General features: G+C 43.1%; 1 protein-coding gene across 1 annotated transcript; it reads left to right on the top strand.

Moving 5' to 3' along the window:
- The first annotated feature begins 3,416 nt into the window (after positions 1–3,416).
- Positions 3,417–15,054, top strand: LOC112075961 (YTH domain-containing family protein 2). The gene is made up of 6 exons (XM_024142868.2): positions 3,417–3,814; positions 4,025–4,049; positions 5,420–5,499; positions 6,134–7,768; positions 11,634–11,702; positions 13,793–15,054. The coding sequence occupies exons 1-6, from the start codon at positions 3,788–3,790 to the stop codon at positions 13,814–13,816; spliced, it is 1,860 nt and encodes a 619-aa protein (XP_023998636.1). The 5' UTR covers positions 3,417–3,787; the 3' UTR covers positions 13,817–15,054.
- The last annotated feature ends 4,452 nt before the right edge of the window (positions 15,055–19,506 follow it).

Below are 19,506 nucleotides of genomic sequence, written 5' to 3'. Positions count from 1 at the left end.
TTTGCGACACAGATGCCATCTTGTGGTCAGGACATGGAATGACAAGACATTGGCTACAAATAAACACATCAGGTGAAATCTGTCAAACTTTATTTCAGTTGGTGCATCATGGGAAATTGCCATTTCTCAGATGCTGAGAGTCTACTTAAATTAATAAGACGTAGACCACTGAAAATAGCAAAAAAATACACCTGTAATTGCTTTTTGTGACTGTAAATCTAAAGAATCTTCCTCAGAATTGGGTGAATTGGGTAAAAAGTATGGAGTTAGCCTTTTAAAAATGTAAATAAGCCCTAATGTAAGCATCTGTATGCCTAAAAATTCAACAAAACATAGGGTTGTCAAATGGTTATTCAACAGGGACAGCTTTCTACACAGATGAATGAATTGGTTTTATTTTGAAATATTTTCATAATAAAATATATATATATATATATATATATATATATATACTGTATATATATTCCAAAGGTGAAAAGGTTCAAACCATAAATGGTTACACTAGAAACAAGCCAGAAACGTTTTCCAAATGTATGGATAAAACTTTGCTTTAAATGGAAAGATTATCTTGAAAAAAGCATACAACTTCCAGTAGGCCTGCAGACATTCTGAGTTATGTGGGGAATTTAAGTAGGTCTATATCAGGGATGGGCAACATTGTTGAGGGATGGGGGCCACAGCAAATTCTGAACTCATCATGAGGGGACGCAGTGCCCGACTCGGCTGTTCCACTTTTCACACTGGACCATATTTCTTTGTTACATGGGCTACAAAAACGCCACAGATGTAGACGCGGGAGACGAGCTGGAGCCCTAGGGAAATTGAAGCCGAATAGAAAACCGAACGGCGCTCTCCTACGCTCTATTGGCAAATGTCCAGTCGAGAATAAGATGGATGAACTTCGTTCGAGAGTCTCCTATGTGAGAGACTTGAACAGCTGCTATATTATATGTCTTACCGAAACGTGGCTGGATGATCACGCTATGCATGTAGTACTCCATACAGCGGCCGGATTGGATGGCGGCTCTAGGCAAATCGAAAGAAGGTGGAGTGTGATTTTCATAAACAACAACTGGTGTGCTGCCTCCAGTGTGAAGGAAATCTGGAGCTTTTGCTCACCTAATATAGAAWACCTCATGGTAAGTTGCAGACTCTTTTATCTACCAAGAGAGTTCTCATCTGTAATTATCACGGGGGCCGTCTACATCCCCCCCACAAGCCAACACTGGCACTCAATCAACTGTATGGGGGCATAAACAAACAAGAAACCGCTCACCCAGAGGCCGCGTTTCTGGTGGGCGAAGACTTTAACGTGAGGAGACTTAAAACCGTCCTACCTCACTTCTAACGACGCGTCTCCTGCACCACCAGGGCGGCGCTAAAACTCAAAACCACTTTTATTCTACCCACAGAAACGCATACAAAGCCCTCCCTCCTCCTCCCTTTGGCAAATCTGACCATGACTCCATTCTCCTGCTTACAAACAAAAGCTCAAACAGGAAGTACCAGTGATGTCCTCAACACAGAAGGTTTTGGATGAAGCAGATGCGAGATTGTTTTGCTAGTACAGACTGGGATATGTTCCCGGGATTCATCCGATAGCATTGAAGAGTTTACCACAGCATTCACGAGCTCCATTAATAAGTGCATACATGATGTCGTTCCCATAGTGACCATAAGAACGTATCCAAACCAAAAACCATGGAGTACAGGCAATATCCGTGCTGGGATAAAGGCTAGAGCTATCGCTTACAAAGAACGGGACAAGGCCATGGACGCATAAAAGAAAGCCCGCCACAACCTCCGATGAGACATCAAACATGCAAAAGGAGAATATAGGAGGAAGGTGGAATCCTATTACACTGTCTCCGACACTCGTCGTGGCAGGGCGTGCAGAGGAGAACGGATTACAAAGGCAAACACAGTCGTGAGTTTCCCAGCGATGCAGAACTCCCAAACGAGCTAAATGCCTTTTATGCTGGCTTTGAGGAATATAACACTGTTCCATGAGGGAAAAACCCTGTTTTCCGAATGACTGTGTGATCTCTCTCTCCGTGGCAGATGTGAGCAAAAAGTTTAAACAGGTTAACAATCACAAGGCCGCCGGGCGGAATACCAGGCCACGTTCTCAAACATGCGCAGACCAGCTGGCAAGTATCTTCACAGACATACTGTATCTTCTTGTCCCAGTCTGTAATCCCAACATCAATCAAGCTGTCTACCAGTGTCCCTGTTCCCAAAAGCTGCAAGGTAACCTGCCTAAATGACCATCGCCCTGTAGCACTCACAACTGTAATTATGAAGTGCTTTGGAAGGCTGACACACTTCCGCCACACTGACCCTCAACACGGAGGCCCCTAAGGGGTGTATCCTTAGTCCCCTCCTGTACTCCCTGTTCACCCACAACTGCGTGGCAATGCACGACTCCAACACCATCATTAAATTTGCTGATGACACGACTGTGGTACTGGTACTTCCTGTATAGAGCTCCATTCTTGTGTATTTTATTTTATTTCTCGTGTTACGATTTTATTTTTTTAACTCTGCATCGTTGGGAAGGGCTTTTAAGATAACATTTCACTGTAAAGTCTACACCAATTGCATTCAGTGCATGTGACATTACATTTCATTTGATTTTGACCTACCATACAAAACATTACAGACATTACAGGGTTACGTCTACCCCTGAGTCCAGGTTGACTTTATATGTCCAAACTCAGAATCAAATATGGTTCACAAAAATAACATGGTTGCTGTGGTAGAACATTTATTTTGATTGCCGATTTTCTGCATTTATCAAAGTCCCATCAGTTAACCTGATTTCAGATGTGTCTATGTCAAATTAAAAACGAATAATACGGAAAAAGTTATTCTTGCAAAGCATGTAAACGTTTAAATCAAACTATTATATTAATCTGACTATTCGTGCATATAACTGTAGTGACTGACATAACAAGAGTAAAACTGCTGTTATAAACTGGGAGGTTCGAGCCCTGAATGCTGATTGGCTAACAGCCGTGGTATATCAGACCGTATACCATGGGTATGACAAACATGTATTTTTACTGCTCTAGTTACGTTGATAACCAGTTTATAATAGTAAATAAGGTACCTCGGGGGGTTATGATATATGGCCAATATACCACGGGCTGTATCCAGGCACTCCGCCTTGCGTCACGCATAAGAACAGTCATTAKCCGTGGTATATTGGCCATATACCACAACATCTCGTGCATTATTTCTTAATTATACAACCAAATTTCGAAATTGCAACTTGTGAATTATAGTATTGTAACTCTTGACAGTAAGGTGAGACAATGACTGAGTTCCTAAAAAAAAAAAAAACATTTCTCGTTTTGGAAAATCATCCGCGGCCCTACAAAAAGGGGCGGTCCGCATGCCGCCAGTTGCCCATCCCTGGTCTAAGTCAATATAGCTACTTTCCTAATTATGAGACAATCTCCGTTTATCTATTGTAACAATTATTACAATATGTTAAATGTCTGTTTTTCATATAGATCGCTTACCTGCATCATATAGTTCCTCCATGCCGTTGAGGGGCGCATGTTCGTCATAAATAAATGCCATCGATAAACGCAGCCGCTCAGCCATGTTGAAGAAGTCTTTCAGCGCCGAGAGAGCTAAAGGACTGCATCCCGCCATTGTGTAGATTCTAAGCTCTGTAGAGAGACAGGGGCTCTTGACTAACTCTCAATATACATTTCATACACCCTGCCGCTTAAATAAATAAAAAATATTAAAATACAAAGGCTCCAGGGAGAAAGACATGTCAGCCAGCAGCCTTCTTGAACAGGTAAAGAGAGTCACTTTATGAATATCTATCGAGGTAACCAGGATAGCTTGTTCCAGAGGCAGTGACTCTCTCTGTAGCTAGCTAACGTTAGTGCAGTAGGCCTGACCACCTGCTAAAGGACTGACTGGTGAATATACATTTCTTCATTTATTTTTCCCTTCCTCTTTTCTCATAAATCAAACCTTCATGAATCACCTGGACCCAATCCAGAGACCGAAAGGCCAAGGAAACAAAGGTAAGCTATTGTAACATGACAAGTTTACTGTCTCTGTATGCGGATTTTTTTTATCCCGTGTGGTGGTTTCGGAAACCCTACTCTGCGTGCGCGGATGTGATGATAGTTAGCTAGCCAGATAGCAGGCCAATCTCGCATTGCGCCCATTTCGCTTCTATAGTTGATTGGACATGTGAAAAATATTCCGATATATTGGTACTATTTAATCAGTCTTCTTTTTTTAATGACATTTACTGTCATTTGTGTGAATACGCCATTGTGGATTTTGAGGCAATCTGTTAGCGTTGGTAGCTAGCTTGGTAACTAACTTAGCTAGCCCGCGCTACCTAGCTAGCTAACATGAGCGTCCACTGCTACATTCGCAAGTTAGCTGGCTAGGCATTTCCTAAGTCAGATGGCTAGTGGCTTGCTGGCTCATGGGTTAAATGATAGCAACTCTTTGCAATGAGTAAGTTGACAAACGAATGTGTTTGCATCAAGTTAGGCTTAAACCTCCCACGCWAACTGAACATGTTGTTAGGCTAGTGTGTTGGTTAACGTTAGTTCGTTGGCTAACCTCCGTGTTTAAACGATTCTTCGCGGTCGTGAACACACTCATGAATTGCCTGCCAGTGACACGTCTTCCAGTAGCAAGTATATTGTCATATAAACCACGAAGTTGCAATGTTTCAGTTCTCTTTCAATGTTTTGAGGCAACTTTGTTTACTAGCCATGCCTGTTTTCCAGTTTGGCAATTTACTTTCAGATTCTGATTAGCTATGTCAGGACGAACTGAAACACTCTGACAAGTGTAACATTGTCATAACTACAATCACCGATATTAAATATAGATAATAGATATTTTCTCCTCAAGTTGTAGTTAGAAACAATATTCTACTGCACCTCATCTCACCGATATCACTAACAATTGGTGGTTACAACCGATTTACTGTGCTAAACAGGCCGCTTCTGCATGTGTCAATTGTGCTGCAGTTACAATCTGTCAACAAAAACGTATCTAGCATTAACCGCAGCACCTCATACAACCCCTAAGGCCTAGTGTCATTTGTTTTATACGTGGTACACTATAGACCTAGCCAGCAGGAAAGATAACTGTTGTCCAACTCAACAAGTTCTGTGTATTTGTTTACATCACCCATTTTTTGTGCATTAAAAACAGCATATTGTGTGGCTGTGAACTGTAGTTGTGCAATGCTAGAGATGTCTCATCAAGCTTAATGACTTCCTGGCTCTTATTCTGTGTCACACTCATGACCAGCTGTGAATATGTAGGCCTGTGATTTAGTTGCATGGACTATTTCAACTTTATGCAAAAAAATGATGTATCCAAGAGTTGTGTCTCYACATTGCTGTCTACTCCTCCTTTGCAGTGCAAAACGGAGCTGTGACCCAAAAGGTTACTTTGAATGATGATGAGTTTGAGCCTTACCTGAACCCTCAGGCCAGACAGGTGAGTACCGGTCCACTACCATCAGTTTGACTAGGCCCACACTGTTCCTAACATTTGCCTGCTTAGACTGGAGGTAAATAGCGTTCGTTCACTTAACATTTTGACACGGCCTCAGTTCTAATAGAAATGATGATGATGCTCAACAAGCTAAATTACTCATAGGTTATGATGGTATAACTCCCACTGGTACGTTTACATTAGTCATCCATAATGGGGAGATCTCGCTGTATATCTTTACAGTGAATGACTTTTATACTGTTGCAATTCATCATGTTTTTAGCACATAAAGACTTCTTTCACCAATTTACTGCATAGTCCATTTCTTTTTCTAGTTGCAGTTAAACTGTCTTTCATCTCGTTGTAACATCTGTTGTTGGGTGCCCTCAGTGGTGGGCACTTCCCAGAAAAATGGGCCATAATGGAGCCTGTATTCCTCCAGTCAAAGGAATGCCACTGTTTTCTCCTCCATAAAGCAGTTCACTGGTGTGAAAGTGGCCACAGTCGTCCTAGTCTAAGTGGCAGCCGAGGCTGACAGAGATCCAAACGAGGATGGCCATCAGATCGATGCCTTGCTTTTTGTAATGTAATGATTGAAACTGTCAGCAGGCTAACCAGGGTTTTCTTCTCTCCGCAGAGCAATGCCTATACGGCCATGTCGGACTCCTACATGCCCAGTTACTACAGCCCATCCATAGGATTCTCTTACTCCCTGAACGAGGCAGCATGGTCCACCGGTGGAGATCCTCCCATGCCTTACCTGACCTCGTATGGACAGCTGAGCAACGGGGAGCACCACTTCCTGCCTGATCCCATGTTTGGCCAGCCAGGCCCGCTGGGCAGCAACCCCTTCTTGGGCCAGCACAGTTTCAACTTCTTTCCCAGCAGTATGGACTTCTCTGCCTGGGGCAACAACAGCTCTCAGGGACAGTCTACGCAGAACTCTGGCTACAGCAGTAGCTATGCCTAYGCACCCAGCTCGCTAGGTGGCGCCATGATCGACGGACAGTCCCCCTTCGCCCAGAACGAGCCCCTCAACAAGGCACCTGGCATGAACAGCTTGGACCAGGGCATGGCTGGACTTAAGATTGGTGGCGGTGCCGGGGACATGGGGGCCCCGAAGGTGGTGGGCTCTGGCCTCCCCAGGGGACCCCTAGGCCACAGCCAGGTTTCTGGTGGAGCTCCCAGCATGCCACTGCCCCCCGTGTCCATCGCCCCCGCTAAGCCCGCCTCCTGGGCGGACATTGCCAGCAAGCCGGCCAAGCCGCAGCCCAAGCTGAAAACCAAGGGTGGCATAGCGGGGACCAACCTGCCCCCTCCGCCCATCAAACACAACATGGACATTGGTACTTGGGACAACAAGGGGACCATGCCTAAAGCGTCCACCCCCCAGCAGGCGCCTCTCCCCAGCAACGGGCAGCCGCCCAACCAAGGCTCACCTCAGCCCGGCACCATGGCCGGAGGAACCCCACAACTGCCCCTCAGCAATGGACAGTTGGTGGCCTCTTCGGCCCAGCTGGGGCAGCACCAATTCCCCCCCAACGGGCAGCTGCAGCTTTCCCAGGGCCCCCCGCCCACCACCCAGCCATCTCAGCCCACCCGCTGGGTCCCTCCACGAAACCGTGCCAACGGCTTTGGGGATGCCGTGGGTGGGGCAGGCCAGTCGCCCCCCAACTCGGGCGTGGGTGGGGTGCTGGTGCCCTCGGAGCCACACCCGGTGCTGGAGAAGCTGCGCCTGGTCAACAACTACAACCCCAAAGACTTTGACTGGAATCTCAAGCAGGGGCGTGTGTTCATCATCAAGAGCTACTCAGAGGACGACATCCACCGCTCCATCAAGTACAACATCTGGTGYAGCACAGAGCACGGCAACAAGCGCCTGGACGCCGCCTACCGCTCGCTGGGCGCCAAGGGCCCCCTCTACCTGCTCTTCAGCGTCAACGGCAGTGGCCACTTTTGCGGCGTGGCGGAGATGCGCTCGCCCGTGGACTACAACACCTGCGCCGGTGTGTGGTCGCAGGACAAGTGGAAGGGGCGCTTTGACGTGCGCTGGATCTTTGTTAAGGACGTTCCCAACAGCCAGCTGCGGCACATCCGCCTGGAGAACAACGAGAATAAGCCAGTCACCAACTCGCGGGACACGCAGGAGGTGCCCCTGGACAAGGCACGGCAGGTGCTGAAGATCATCGCCGGCTACAAGCACACCACCTCCATCTTTGACGACTTCTCCCACTACGAGAAGCGCCAAGAGGAGGAGGACTGTGTGAAAAAGGTAAAGGCCTGCCCTTCGCCCATCTGGGGAAACAAATAGGCCCTACATCTTGGGTTGTGTGCTTGGGGAGTGGCATGGGAAGCCATGGGTGTGTTCGCAAAGGTTTTGACAGCAAAAAATCCAGTTGACGAGTGCAATAGTTGAAAAAGATTATCAGTCTTATGTATGTGGTCATCTTACAACGTGCCATTCCTACAGAGAATGTGGATATGCCAGAAACAAAGTTCAGTAACTTCCAAGTTATAATATTAAAAATAAGTTAATAAAACAAAAAAATCATGTGCGATTTATTATATCACATGGATTTGTGATTTACGAATGCTGACCTCAGTGTTGATTGGGTGTGTCCATATGAAATGTAATGGGTATTAACCATTTGGTATCCAATTGATGATCAATGTGACWTTTTTTTWAATTWTATTTTTGTCTTTGTGGAAATGTGTCCCCATTTGTGTATTGGGAATTGATGCATTTGTTACTGTTATTTGGGACAYTTCTCAGATGCTTGGTCTACCAAATCAATGGTCTAATTATAGAGGCGACTGTATGTCACCATATCAGTCCCTCCAGGATTCCACAGTGGTGTTTTGTGATGGCTGATTCTGCTGTGACTGACACTTTGCARTGACTGGTGGCAAAACTTTGACATGTTGCTTTATTAAGCCATTTTATGTGGCAAACGTGAGGTGATTGGTTGACATTGTGAGCCCTCGCATAATATGTGATAGTTGATCTTGCCAAAAATTCAGCGCTCGCAAAAATCCTGGAGGGAATGCCTTATACAATTTTAAAAGGGGAAGTGGAAAGGTTTTTGCAGGAGTCATGTAAACAAAATGCCAGCAGTCCCTTGTGATCACCAAGATGCATTTTATCATGGGCCTTTTTTTTTATATTGACTCCCAAAATGTTTAGAATATTCATAATTATGCTCCGACCTCTACGTCATCTTATCCAAAACATAACCCTCATTCTTGACTGATGCTTCTGTTCACATTATGAAATGTATGTTTACATCGGTCCTTCAGTCAAAAAGATGTGGATGCCTGCTTGTTGAATCTCGTTCCAAAATCATGGCATTAATATGGAGTTGGTCCCCCCCCCCCCCCCCCTTTCCTGCTATAACAGCCTCCACTGTAATGGAAGGCTTTCCACTAGATCTTGGAACATTTCTGTGGGGAGTTGCTTCCAATCAGCCACGAGCATTAAGGTTGGCGCTGATAATGGGCGATTTAGACCTGGCTCGCAGTCGGCAATCCAATTCATCCCAAAGGTGGTTCGGTGGAGTTGAGGTCAGGGCTCTGTGCAGGCCAGTCAAGTTCTTCCACATCAATCTCAACCAGCCATTCTGTATGGAACTCGCTTTGTGCACGGGAGCATGTCATGATGAAACAGAAAGGGCCTTCCCAAACTGTTGCCACAAAAGTTGTCGCACAGAATCTTCTAGAAGCCTAGCCCAGACCATTATTCCTCCTCCACCACCAAACTTTACAGTTGGCACTATGCATTCGGGCAGGACATTCTCCTGGCATCCGCCAAACCCAGATTTGTCCGTCGGACTGCCAGATGGTGACGTATGCGTCATCACTCCAGAGAACGTGTTTTCTCTGCTCCGGAGTCCAATGGCGGCGCGCTTTACACCACTCCAGCCGACGCTTGGCATTGCACTTGGTGATCTTAGGTTTGTGTGCGGCTGCTCGCATGGAAACCCATTTCATGAATCTCCGCTAATAGATATTGTGGTGATGTTGCTTCTAGTGGCAGTTTGGAACTCGGTAGTGTGTGTTGCAACCGAGGACAGATGATTTTTACACACTTCAGCACTCGCCGGTCCGTTCTGTAATCTTGTGTGGCCTACCACTTCACGGCCGAGCCGTTCTTGCTCCTAGACGTTTCCACTTCACAATAACAGAATTCCAGTTGACCGGGCCAGCTCTAGCAGGGCAGAAATTTGATGAACTGACTTGTTGGAAAGGTGGCATCCTATGATTTTGAAAGTCACTGAGCTCTTCAGGCCACTCCGCTGCCAATGTTTCTATGGAGATTGCATGGCTGTGTGCTCGTTTACATTTTTATTTTATTTTATACACCTGTAAGCAACTTGTCTGAAATAGCCGAATCCACTGATTTTGATGGTGTCCACATACTTTTGTATACATACTGTATGTTAATTATTTGGTGTTGGAACAAATACTTGCTCACTGTACCAAGTCTACAACAGCCGTGAAACATGTTTTGAAAATGCTATATTGAAGCACACGTTAGCAAAAGCCATTTAATTAGGATGATAGTCTGTAGCAGGGTATTCAAACCTTTACCCCACAAGGTCTGGGCTACTCCTGCTTTTCTGTCTCAGAATTCATTGCACCCACCTAGGTGTCCCAGGCTAAATCAGAATGGGAGGAGCAGTACAACTGGTTTTAAGGTCAAAATATAAATTTGACGTGCTTTATACATTTTTGGCTCTGGTTCTGACTGAAGCTGTGTTCATCATAGTGATTATTGTTAGAAAGAGTTAGAGCTAAAGTGAGTCTATCTCTGTATTACCGACCTGTTTTTATACAGACCACAGAGTGCTTGTTTGTCACCTCTGAGAAGACAAAGCATCTATATTAGACAGTCTGTCGCTTAATAATACTCTGTTGGAACAGCATGTCGCAAATTTGATTTCTGCCTCGTGTTTCCTTCAATCTTATTTCAGTGGAAGCTCAAACCATGCTTCCTTACATAGTGGTATGCGATGACAAATTTATTTTCTAAAGTAACTGTCTTAGTGAAAATCTCACAAAGTTCCTATTCTGTTAACTCCTATCCAAATAATGTGGATGACTCATCCTATGCTTTTATTTGTGGCCTAAACATAAATGGAATAAACCCCTACAAAACCCCACCTCTAACTTGTATCTCAAACAGTAAAAAAAAAAACACTGCATTGAGGATAATGTAATCCCCTTAAGGAGGATGAGMTGGCCAATCTGCGGTATACACCATTCTGTTGGGGTACGCCCACACCATTCCAACACAGACAATTGCAATTAATTCACTCGTAATATTTCATAGCAATCTGGAAACACTGGACGGTTACTTTAGAGGCGTAGCGACCTTTTCCATCAGTATATCCACATTGCATGACTGAGGCTGTGTGCGCGAAACAAGGTCTGCATTATTTACTGCTGCAAGGAAACTGCTCTGCACCTGGGGGTATTTCACATTATACAACGTGTGCTTCTAATCCTGAATGCTGATTGGTTAAAACCGCGTTCCAGCCGGTGTCTATTCCACAAGTTACCACCGGCTAAATCTATGATGTTAAAATACCTATTTACTCTGTTGCATCTGCTCTGCACCTGGTGGTGTTTTAACAGCAAACTCCCCGTACATATTCTGAAAAGACTCCATATTTACTGGCTGTCGAATATAAACGTATCACTGCGTTAACTACTGCTTCCTCTTATCTAGACAATCAAGAGATCTGTGTTTTATCTTTAGTTTTGTGGTTAACACATTGATGCAAGTTGGTGATTTACCACTGGTTACTGACTGGAATTTGTATAATATTAACATGCCTTTTCGCGGTCCGAGGAGAACTGAGAGGCATGTGCACAAGAGAGAAAGGCAGGATACTGACAGTTCAAATGACCAATGATCTTTGTGGTATAACTTACCAATGAAGTAAAATGTTAATGTTTTGGTGATCATTTTTGATTTTGTGATTTCAATTGTAATGTTTAATCTGTAGCCACTTCAATACCTGAGTCCACTTACTGTAAATCAATTAAGTTGTTGATGCATGTATGCCCAAGATTGATGAAGGTTTTCCCTTTCCTGTTTTGTTCCAAACTAAAGCCTGATGATGTTCTGTTACCAGGTGGAGGTCCAGGGTAGYGAGCCGTACCCCAGTAACCCCAACCCCAGCAGGAGTCATTACAGACTTCAGGTAATRACCTAGCCACCACTTATCGCTATTGTAATAGCCTAACCTTAGTGTGGAATTAGTCTCCATTAGGTGTACTCYGTAGAGGCTCCACAACCGCTTCGAGACTTCACTGCACAGAGATTTTGGTTCATGCCATCATTTTGTGACTTTACGTTAGTGTCGGTGAGGTTTATTTACGGAGAACACTTGGTGGAGTGTAAACCCAGTCTAACAAGCCTGCTACATTAGATGTCACTAGCAATTCGTTTCAATAAATTATCCTCTGGTTCTATTAACAAGAATTCTACACGTAGCTTGATAAAGTGGCTTACTCTGGTCAAAAAGTATGTGCCCGGTGTAGCATCTAAAAACCTACTGTTTTTCTGCTCTCCTTGTCAGACTGACACCTTAAGGACCGCACTGACCATACGATTTTTAACCACATTATGCCACAATTTTGCAGCCTCAAGACAAAATGTCCACGTCGTGGGCAAATTCTTAGGTTGTAAACGATTGTCGGAAGTCTTTGCTTGTTCCGTGTGACAGGATCTAGGTCTGACAATTATAATATATATTTTTAAATACCACTAAGTGCGATCGTAGGCGCCGACAAAGTTCTTGCGCTGTCTTTATCACGAAGTGTGACTTGTTACAAGCCGATCCCGGTGACTGACCGACAGGAACACGTCTGAAACAGGTGTTGTGCCGAAACCCCCCCCCTTCGCGTGAACGCGCACACACAATTCTTCATTGCTGTGACTTGCTTGCTAGTTGAGATTTATGCTCTTCACTCCGTTGTCCGTTTTAGGCAAAATTTCACTGATCTGAGTAGCAGAAGCATTTTTTAATGTGTCCTTGAAGGCAGCTGTCAAAATGATCAAGTTTGGCTGTGATTCTTTTTTTTTTTTTTTGGCGGTTTGATCGCGGGAGAGGCACTAGTAATGTCTGCAGTTTTGGCTATTATGTTTTCAAGTGTATTAGTCGTGAAATAAATCTCTTTGCTAAAATTCGTCATCTCTCCCATGTCTTATTCGACTAGTAGTTGTTCTGAAATGTTTGCTTGCCTACATTTTACTCCCTCTGTTTAGTATAATACACATACATGAAATATTCATTTTGGTTGCCTATCCTGACGTGCAGTTTGTTCTATAAAGTATTTGACTCTAGTGACAAAATTTAAGGATTTCGGCAGGCAAGAARATGGCCTTGCCGAAATCCCTTCATTTTCCTTAATTTTGTCATCAGAGTCAAATACTTTCTATAGAATRAACTTCACGTCAGGATAGGCATCCAAAATTAATGTATTGCGCCACTCGGGAGCCAACCTGAAGTAAAAAAAAATATCAATTGTAAAATACAGATACCCMAAAAAACTACTTRCGTAGTACTTTAAAKTATTTTTACTGAAGTACTTTACACCACTGCAAGTGACCCATTTCTCTCAACGGATGAGCATTTGCAAATTTCTGAAAAAGTGGTCAGAACTGAATGTAGTAGGCTAGGTCCCCCAAAGTTTTTATTTTAAAAAATATTTTTTTAGTTTAGGTTTTTTTTTATCACCGGGAAATCTGGAACATTATTGGTGTGAAATCTGTTCCCAAGTATTCCCACCCCAAAAATGTAAAAAAAAATAATGATCTTTATTACATTGAAAAAATATATATTTTTGGGGCTTAGTTGTGGTCAATTTGTAGTGTACAAAGTACTATAATTATGTTTAGGTCACCCGGTTTTATTTTTTTAAATACGCTCTGACAAATCGTCCCACAGCTGAATCTACTTGCCTTCCTGTGTTGTAGGCTATACATATCCTGTTTATTCATGTAGAACTATTCTGCTGGACTGTTGGGACCTGGCGGTAGGGAGATATGCTTGGCTTGCTACCAGTAGATATGGGTTCTCAGTGTGGTGGAAACTTTATTTATTTTTTAATTCTGTTTTTAAATATTATGTGAAGAACCACAATCTCTACTCTTACATCCACTGATGTGAGCATGGTAATTATGTATGATCTGAAAAATTGTGTTATACTGAATTACTTTGGAACTCTGAAGTCTTGTGTGTTTTGATGCGAGTACCCAAACTGAACTCTTGTTTTCTGTGTCCCACAGGAACGCCAAGGACGTGTCAAGTAACAGTCACTGCTTTGGGCAAAAGACTGCAATGGCCCCTCTTTTCCCTTTCTACCCCCATCACATTCAGATATTTCAAGAAATTCTAAATGGGGTAAAAATTAACCAAGGACACACAAAAAAAAAACGAAATGAAGACTTTCTTGATTTCTTTTTACTTTAAAAGACTGACTTCGAACTTGTAGTAAAATAAAAAGAAATTATTATTCATAGGACTACAACTTTAATGCATAGCATCCTTAGGTGAACCCCCCCCCCCCATTCCACAACATATGCTTTTTTTTCTTACTCATATGCTCCCCCCTCCCCCGCCTGTTTTTACAGTCTGAAAACAAGTCTGTAATTCTTCTCATGCAAAATTCTAGTGGACATTTTTTGTGTCATCTACTACGGCTACTATTAGTGGCCAGAAGTCCATGCGGGTCATTATGTAAACTTCCTCCTCCTGTGGGAGATTAAATCATCCAATCAGGACGCAGAGGGTGGGGGGGGAGTCTCCTCAGTGGATAATTGTTGTAGTGGGTCCCATCATCGGTTCCTTCAAGAAGTTTCTTTTTCATATGCTTCCATCTGTTTATAAAGAAGAACTAAAACAAATGATTGAGATGACCTTATTTTTTTGTGTTGGCAGAGTGTATGGGGGGGGGGGGGGGGAGGGTGGGGGGGGGGGGGGTGAAAGCAAAAAGATTTGTTACGTTTAGCCTTGGTCATTGTATAATTTTATGTACAATTGTACAAAATTGGGCTATGTTTGCAGTCTTCAGAACTTATTTGCCCTCCTTTCTTGGACTGGTTTATTATTAATGTTTTTATTGGCTGCTTTCCTCCCGCCATTTTTGTTTCCTCTTCCTTCCGTTTTCTTAAAGACCGCGTCGACGCGAGAGGCCTTGCCCCCATTCTTTCTATTAATCAGTTCAAAGTAATAAATGTCGTATACTCAGCAAGAACTCGTGTGCATTCCCCTTGTTTGACTGTAAGCACTTTTCATGCTGTGCATCCTTTTTCAGATTTTTTTTTTTTTAAGGGTAACTGTTTTATTTGGTAAGGAAGCCATATCCCCCCCCCCTCCCACACACACACACTTAATTCTACCCCAAACATCCCTCTTTTACTACTAACCACTACTATCTCTTTCCACTGCCTGCTCTATCATAACACCACCACCCTTGCAGAATGTCAATGTTGGTGAAAACACTACTGGCTTTTCTCTGTGGTATAATAATAAAGTCAATCTTGCTATTTTCTCTTCTTGTAACTCAGCTGCGGGGGTGTTGGTAAGGGCTGCTTTGTTAATCTGTTATTAGACCAGCATACTCTTGAGTGGTGTCAGTAGGTGTTTGCAATGTGCAGCTGTGTTCTTGCTTGTGATCTTTTCATCGTGCTGAACTCTGCATCAACAACTACTAGATCTTGGGTCACTGTCAAGTATGTTACTGTTGAAACAGGCTGGTGGCATTGTAGAGAATTTCAGCCTACAATTGGATATTTCAGGCAAGTGAGATTTGGATTTTGTAATTGGTGATGCTGAACATGTAGGCCTATTTTTATGACTGCATCTTGCTGTTTTTAAATATGTTTGAAACAACCTGTATAGCATTAGCACAGACGTGAGAAACACGCTGTCCATATCTTGAATTCACTTCGGTGTAGTGTCACTCAACACGCATGCTTACGATAATCGGAATGCTATGTCTTGTCACTGACGTTATGGCCCAGAAATTAGACCTCATGTAGCTTATGGCATATTTACAGTACTTCAAATACTGTGAAAATATATCCATCTCACTGATCCATGAGCAACATTGTCAGGTTGACCAATCCATTTCTTTCAAATCAAGGTCTGGGCCCCCAAGATAGCATATGAATGCATCATAAGCGATGGCAAAATGCAGGAAATTAGCTTTACCGGTCGACTTTGGGCACATAAATGGTCCAACTCTTTCTCAAGTTTCTAACAGAAATGGGGTGTACCTTTTTGGTGGTTCATTGTGTCATTCTGGCCTTGCGCACTGCAACTGACACAGTTTGTTAGCGAAGCTAGCCACTTGTAGCTAGCCAGTAACTCCTTCAGTATGTSTTGACCTTATTTCACAGGATTTGATTTTGGACAGCTGTAGAGGTCAGTAAGAAATGGATCTTCTGCCACAGTGTTTTATTCATACATTTTTGTTTTTAGGTATTAAATGACTTGGTATGATGGTGCATCGATCAGTTTTAATGTTTAAAACCTTTGTTTTTTTCCCCAGAGTTTTTAAAGTAACTGGCCAGTGATTCCAGATTTCTATGAAATATGAGTGAAATTGTTTTCAAGCAGCTTTTCTGTGTTGGTACGGGGTGGGCGTATACCCCGGTGATTAAAAATATAAATGGGAGTATAGTGTTGATTGGCCAGCTCATCCTCAGTAGGATGACAASATTTTAAGGAAATGGCAAGTTATTTATATTTTTGTCTTTTGAGATACATTTTTATTTATTTTTTTAACACTTTAAAATTGTATGCTTTGGTCACAAGTATTGAATGGGTCAACAACTATTTGGGTATGTGTTAACTTTTAAAGTGTTATTTTCACTGGACTGTTACTTTAAAACTGCAAAATGTTTGCTTAACCTCATTGCAAAATGTGGTAGAGTAGCAGGAAATCAGCTTTAGAACTCATTATCCTTGCAGATTTCATGACCTGACGAACTAAAGCTATTCTGGGGGCAAAAGGAGGTGGGGGGGGGGGTGCTACTCAATATTAGGAAGGTGTTCTTATTGTTTTGTACACAGTGTACAGAATTTCGCATATTGTCACTGCATTGCTTCGCAACGTGAGTCCCGTTTTTTATGTAGTTTAGGTGACATCAACAGGATACTGATGATGAATCTGAACATTTAAGAAATATCTTTGTCAGAGGATAGATACTGCGCAGAYCACCTATTCATCCATCAACTCACGCGTCAGAGACTGCTTGAAGCCTTCAAACACTTTCTGATATAAGTCTATTTGGTTGTGTTTTGCACAGGCAGACCATTTCTGATTGGCAAAATATCATAATTGGACTGCCGCTCTAACCACAGCCTTTGTGTGCATTATGTTGAAACGTCTTATTTTCAGACGAGCACATTCACGGCAATTGCATTCCCTTGTTCCGAAGCAGAGCAATGCGCCCGTGGGGGATTTTAAAGCCCTGAACGACGCCTGACAGAAGACTCTTCCAGGCAGCGTGCCGCCCCAAGACCGGCGCCATTCTTAGCAAGCTAACTCTGCTAGCTAGTCTTGTAAGCTAGATGGTCATCAATACTGGTTGGTAGTTTGTACAACTGATGTGTGTAATTCTGTGACGTTTTATTTATAATTACAGAGTGGGTGAGCTCCAATCCTGACAGGCTGATCAGATTCCCTTTCAGTCTCAGCACTGGATCAGATTCCTTAGCAGCCCCCTGAAGCTGATAAGTCAGGATGCTTATGTATGATATTGTATGATATTTCATGAGCAAAGCACCTAGCAGTCAAAGGGCCTTATTGGCTGATGCATATTATCCCACTGGATCAAATATGCACTTTGACTGTTAAGAGCTTTGCTCATGAAACATACAAGCCAGCATCCTAACTTCAGCCTTTGAGGCTGCTATTTGAATCTGATCAGCCTGTCAGGAATGGAGCTCATCCACTTCTGAAATTTTAAATATATRCTACAAATAAATAATTATACACATCACTTATGCAAGCTAACAACCAACATAGATGACTATCTAGTTAGTTAGCTCACAAGACTTGCTGTACAAGTTACCTTGCTAAGCAGCCCCTCTTCGATTGGCTCTGGTCTTAGGAGTGAGTGGCATGCATCCTGTGAGACGGGCCGTCAGACAAGCTTCGTTTAGGGCTTAAATGCCCCACAAGCTTCTATCGCATAGAAAATGGCGGGTGAGCTAGATATACATAATGGCCACTGGGAGGCGACAAACATTTATTTTAGTCTGTTGTCATGCCCTGGGTCAGAATAATGGGAGTGCTGGAGACGAAACAGCCAGGCATTCTCTAGTCCAGGGATACTCAACGCTTACCCAATGAGGTCTGGAGCTTGCAGGTTTTCTGTTCTACCTGGTAATGAATTGCACACACCTGGTGTCCCATGTCTAAATCAGTCCCTGATTAGAGAGGAACAATTTTAAAAAATGCAGTTGAACTGGCTTTGAGGTCTGGAGTTGAGTTGGCTCTAGTCACCTGGTCATGCCAAGAATTCCCACTTTTTGAAAGAGACATTGGGCCACATTTTTATTTTAAAGCCATGAGTATCACAAATTAAATGAAGACATTGATTAGGAGTCAATTTCAGATAATGTTGTTTTGAGCGTGCAGCAGGCCTATGTAGAAATCTGAGGACGCTATTGAATATGACCCTTTCACTTCTTGATTTGTTCATCACGGGATGAGTTCTCATGTATGACAAATACACACCACGTGTGACTGTATTGCCTATGTTTTACTTGAGCTCGTCTGTTTATTGCCTTTCATTCGACGTAGGTAAGCAGTTCCTTGGGATTCCTCCTAGATGTCTTACTATGAGATGGCATCCAGACCTCCAMATTTCCACAGAGTTTCTTCTGAGTTTGACCGTGTGGAATATGGTGAGCAAGAGAGGAGGATGATGATGATATTGGTTAAAATACTAGTGTGCTGCCGGTCAGTCATACTCGTAGGCTAACTTGAGCCAAACCATGTAACTACGCAGTGCATCTGTATTCAGGACTAGGCTACATGATTCTGTTTGATGAAAAACTCGACACATTTTCACCTTAGGCTCATAATATTCCCATGAATCACTAGTCTGCAGTCGGCAATGAGAAAGTAGTTGTCAATGTTGTCCAGTCTCGCTGACGGAGGGGGTTACTTACGAGGGGGTGGGCGCTTGATGGCACGTGTCGCGGAGTCTGCGGTTGCTGCGTGAAACATGTAGCCCAAGKGGGCTTCCGATGACCCTTATCCGCTCCTCTCTGGGGATTCAATGGCCCTTGGTGGGATGCAAATGAAAGAGCGAGGGAACCTGGMCCAAAGAAAAGATGAAGGAGAAGAAAGGAAACTGGGGGGGGTCAGTGCTCATATATTAAACCACATAATAAAGAAAAAAATCTTAACAACCTTGCCTGTTGGGAAAAAGCTGTCTCGTTGTCTTCTGCTGTCGGATGAGGATAACTGCTCCTACTGAGTCTACTAGAGGGCCTTTTTGTCCCTCTATTTCTGTCAGTCTTTATTCCTTCTCTCTTGTCTTTATTTTAGCTACATGTGCACCTCTTTTTCTCATAGGTTATATCATTTTATTTGGTTGAATATTTCCTCATAGGGCCTCTCTTTTGTTACAATTTATAGGGTGGTGTTGGTTAGGTGTGTGTTCTCAAATCATGCAGTGTAAAAAATAAACCATGCTGTCTTTTATTTGTTAAATTGTGAAAATTATGTCGTACATCATGACACACAAAAAAAATCACACTTTATCTACATAGCCAACCCTTCCAACCCTTCCAACAAAGAACCATACATCTCTGCTTTGGAAAATGTGGGTGTTATAATAGGTCTATATTTACCACGGCTAAGGGCTGTTCTTAGGCTGGATAAAGCCATTAGCCGTGGTATTTTGTCCATATACTACAAACCCAGAGGTTCWTTATTGCTATTATAAACTGGTTATTATAAACCAACATAATTAGAACA

Source organism: Salvelinus sp. IW2-2015, unplaced genomic scaffold (genome assembly GCF_002910315.2).
Source record: "Salvelinus sp. IW2-2015 unplaced genomic scaffold, ASM291031v2 Un_scaffold3489, whole genome shotgun sequence".
NCBI classification, from domain to species: Eukaryota; Metazoa; Chordata; class Actinopteri; order Salmoniformes; family Salmonidae; genus Salvelinus; species Salvelinus sp. IW2-2015.
This window is presented reverse-complemented; position numbering and strand designations above follow the sequence as displayed.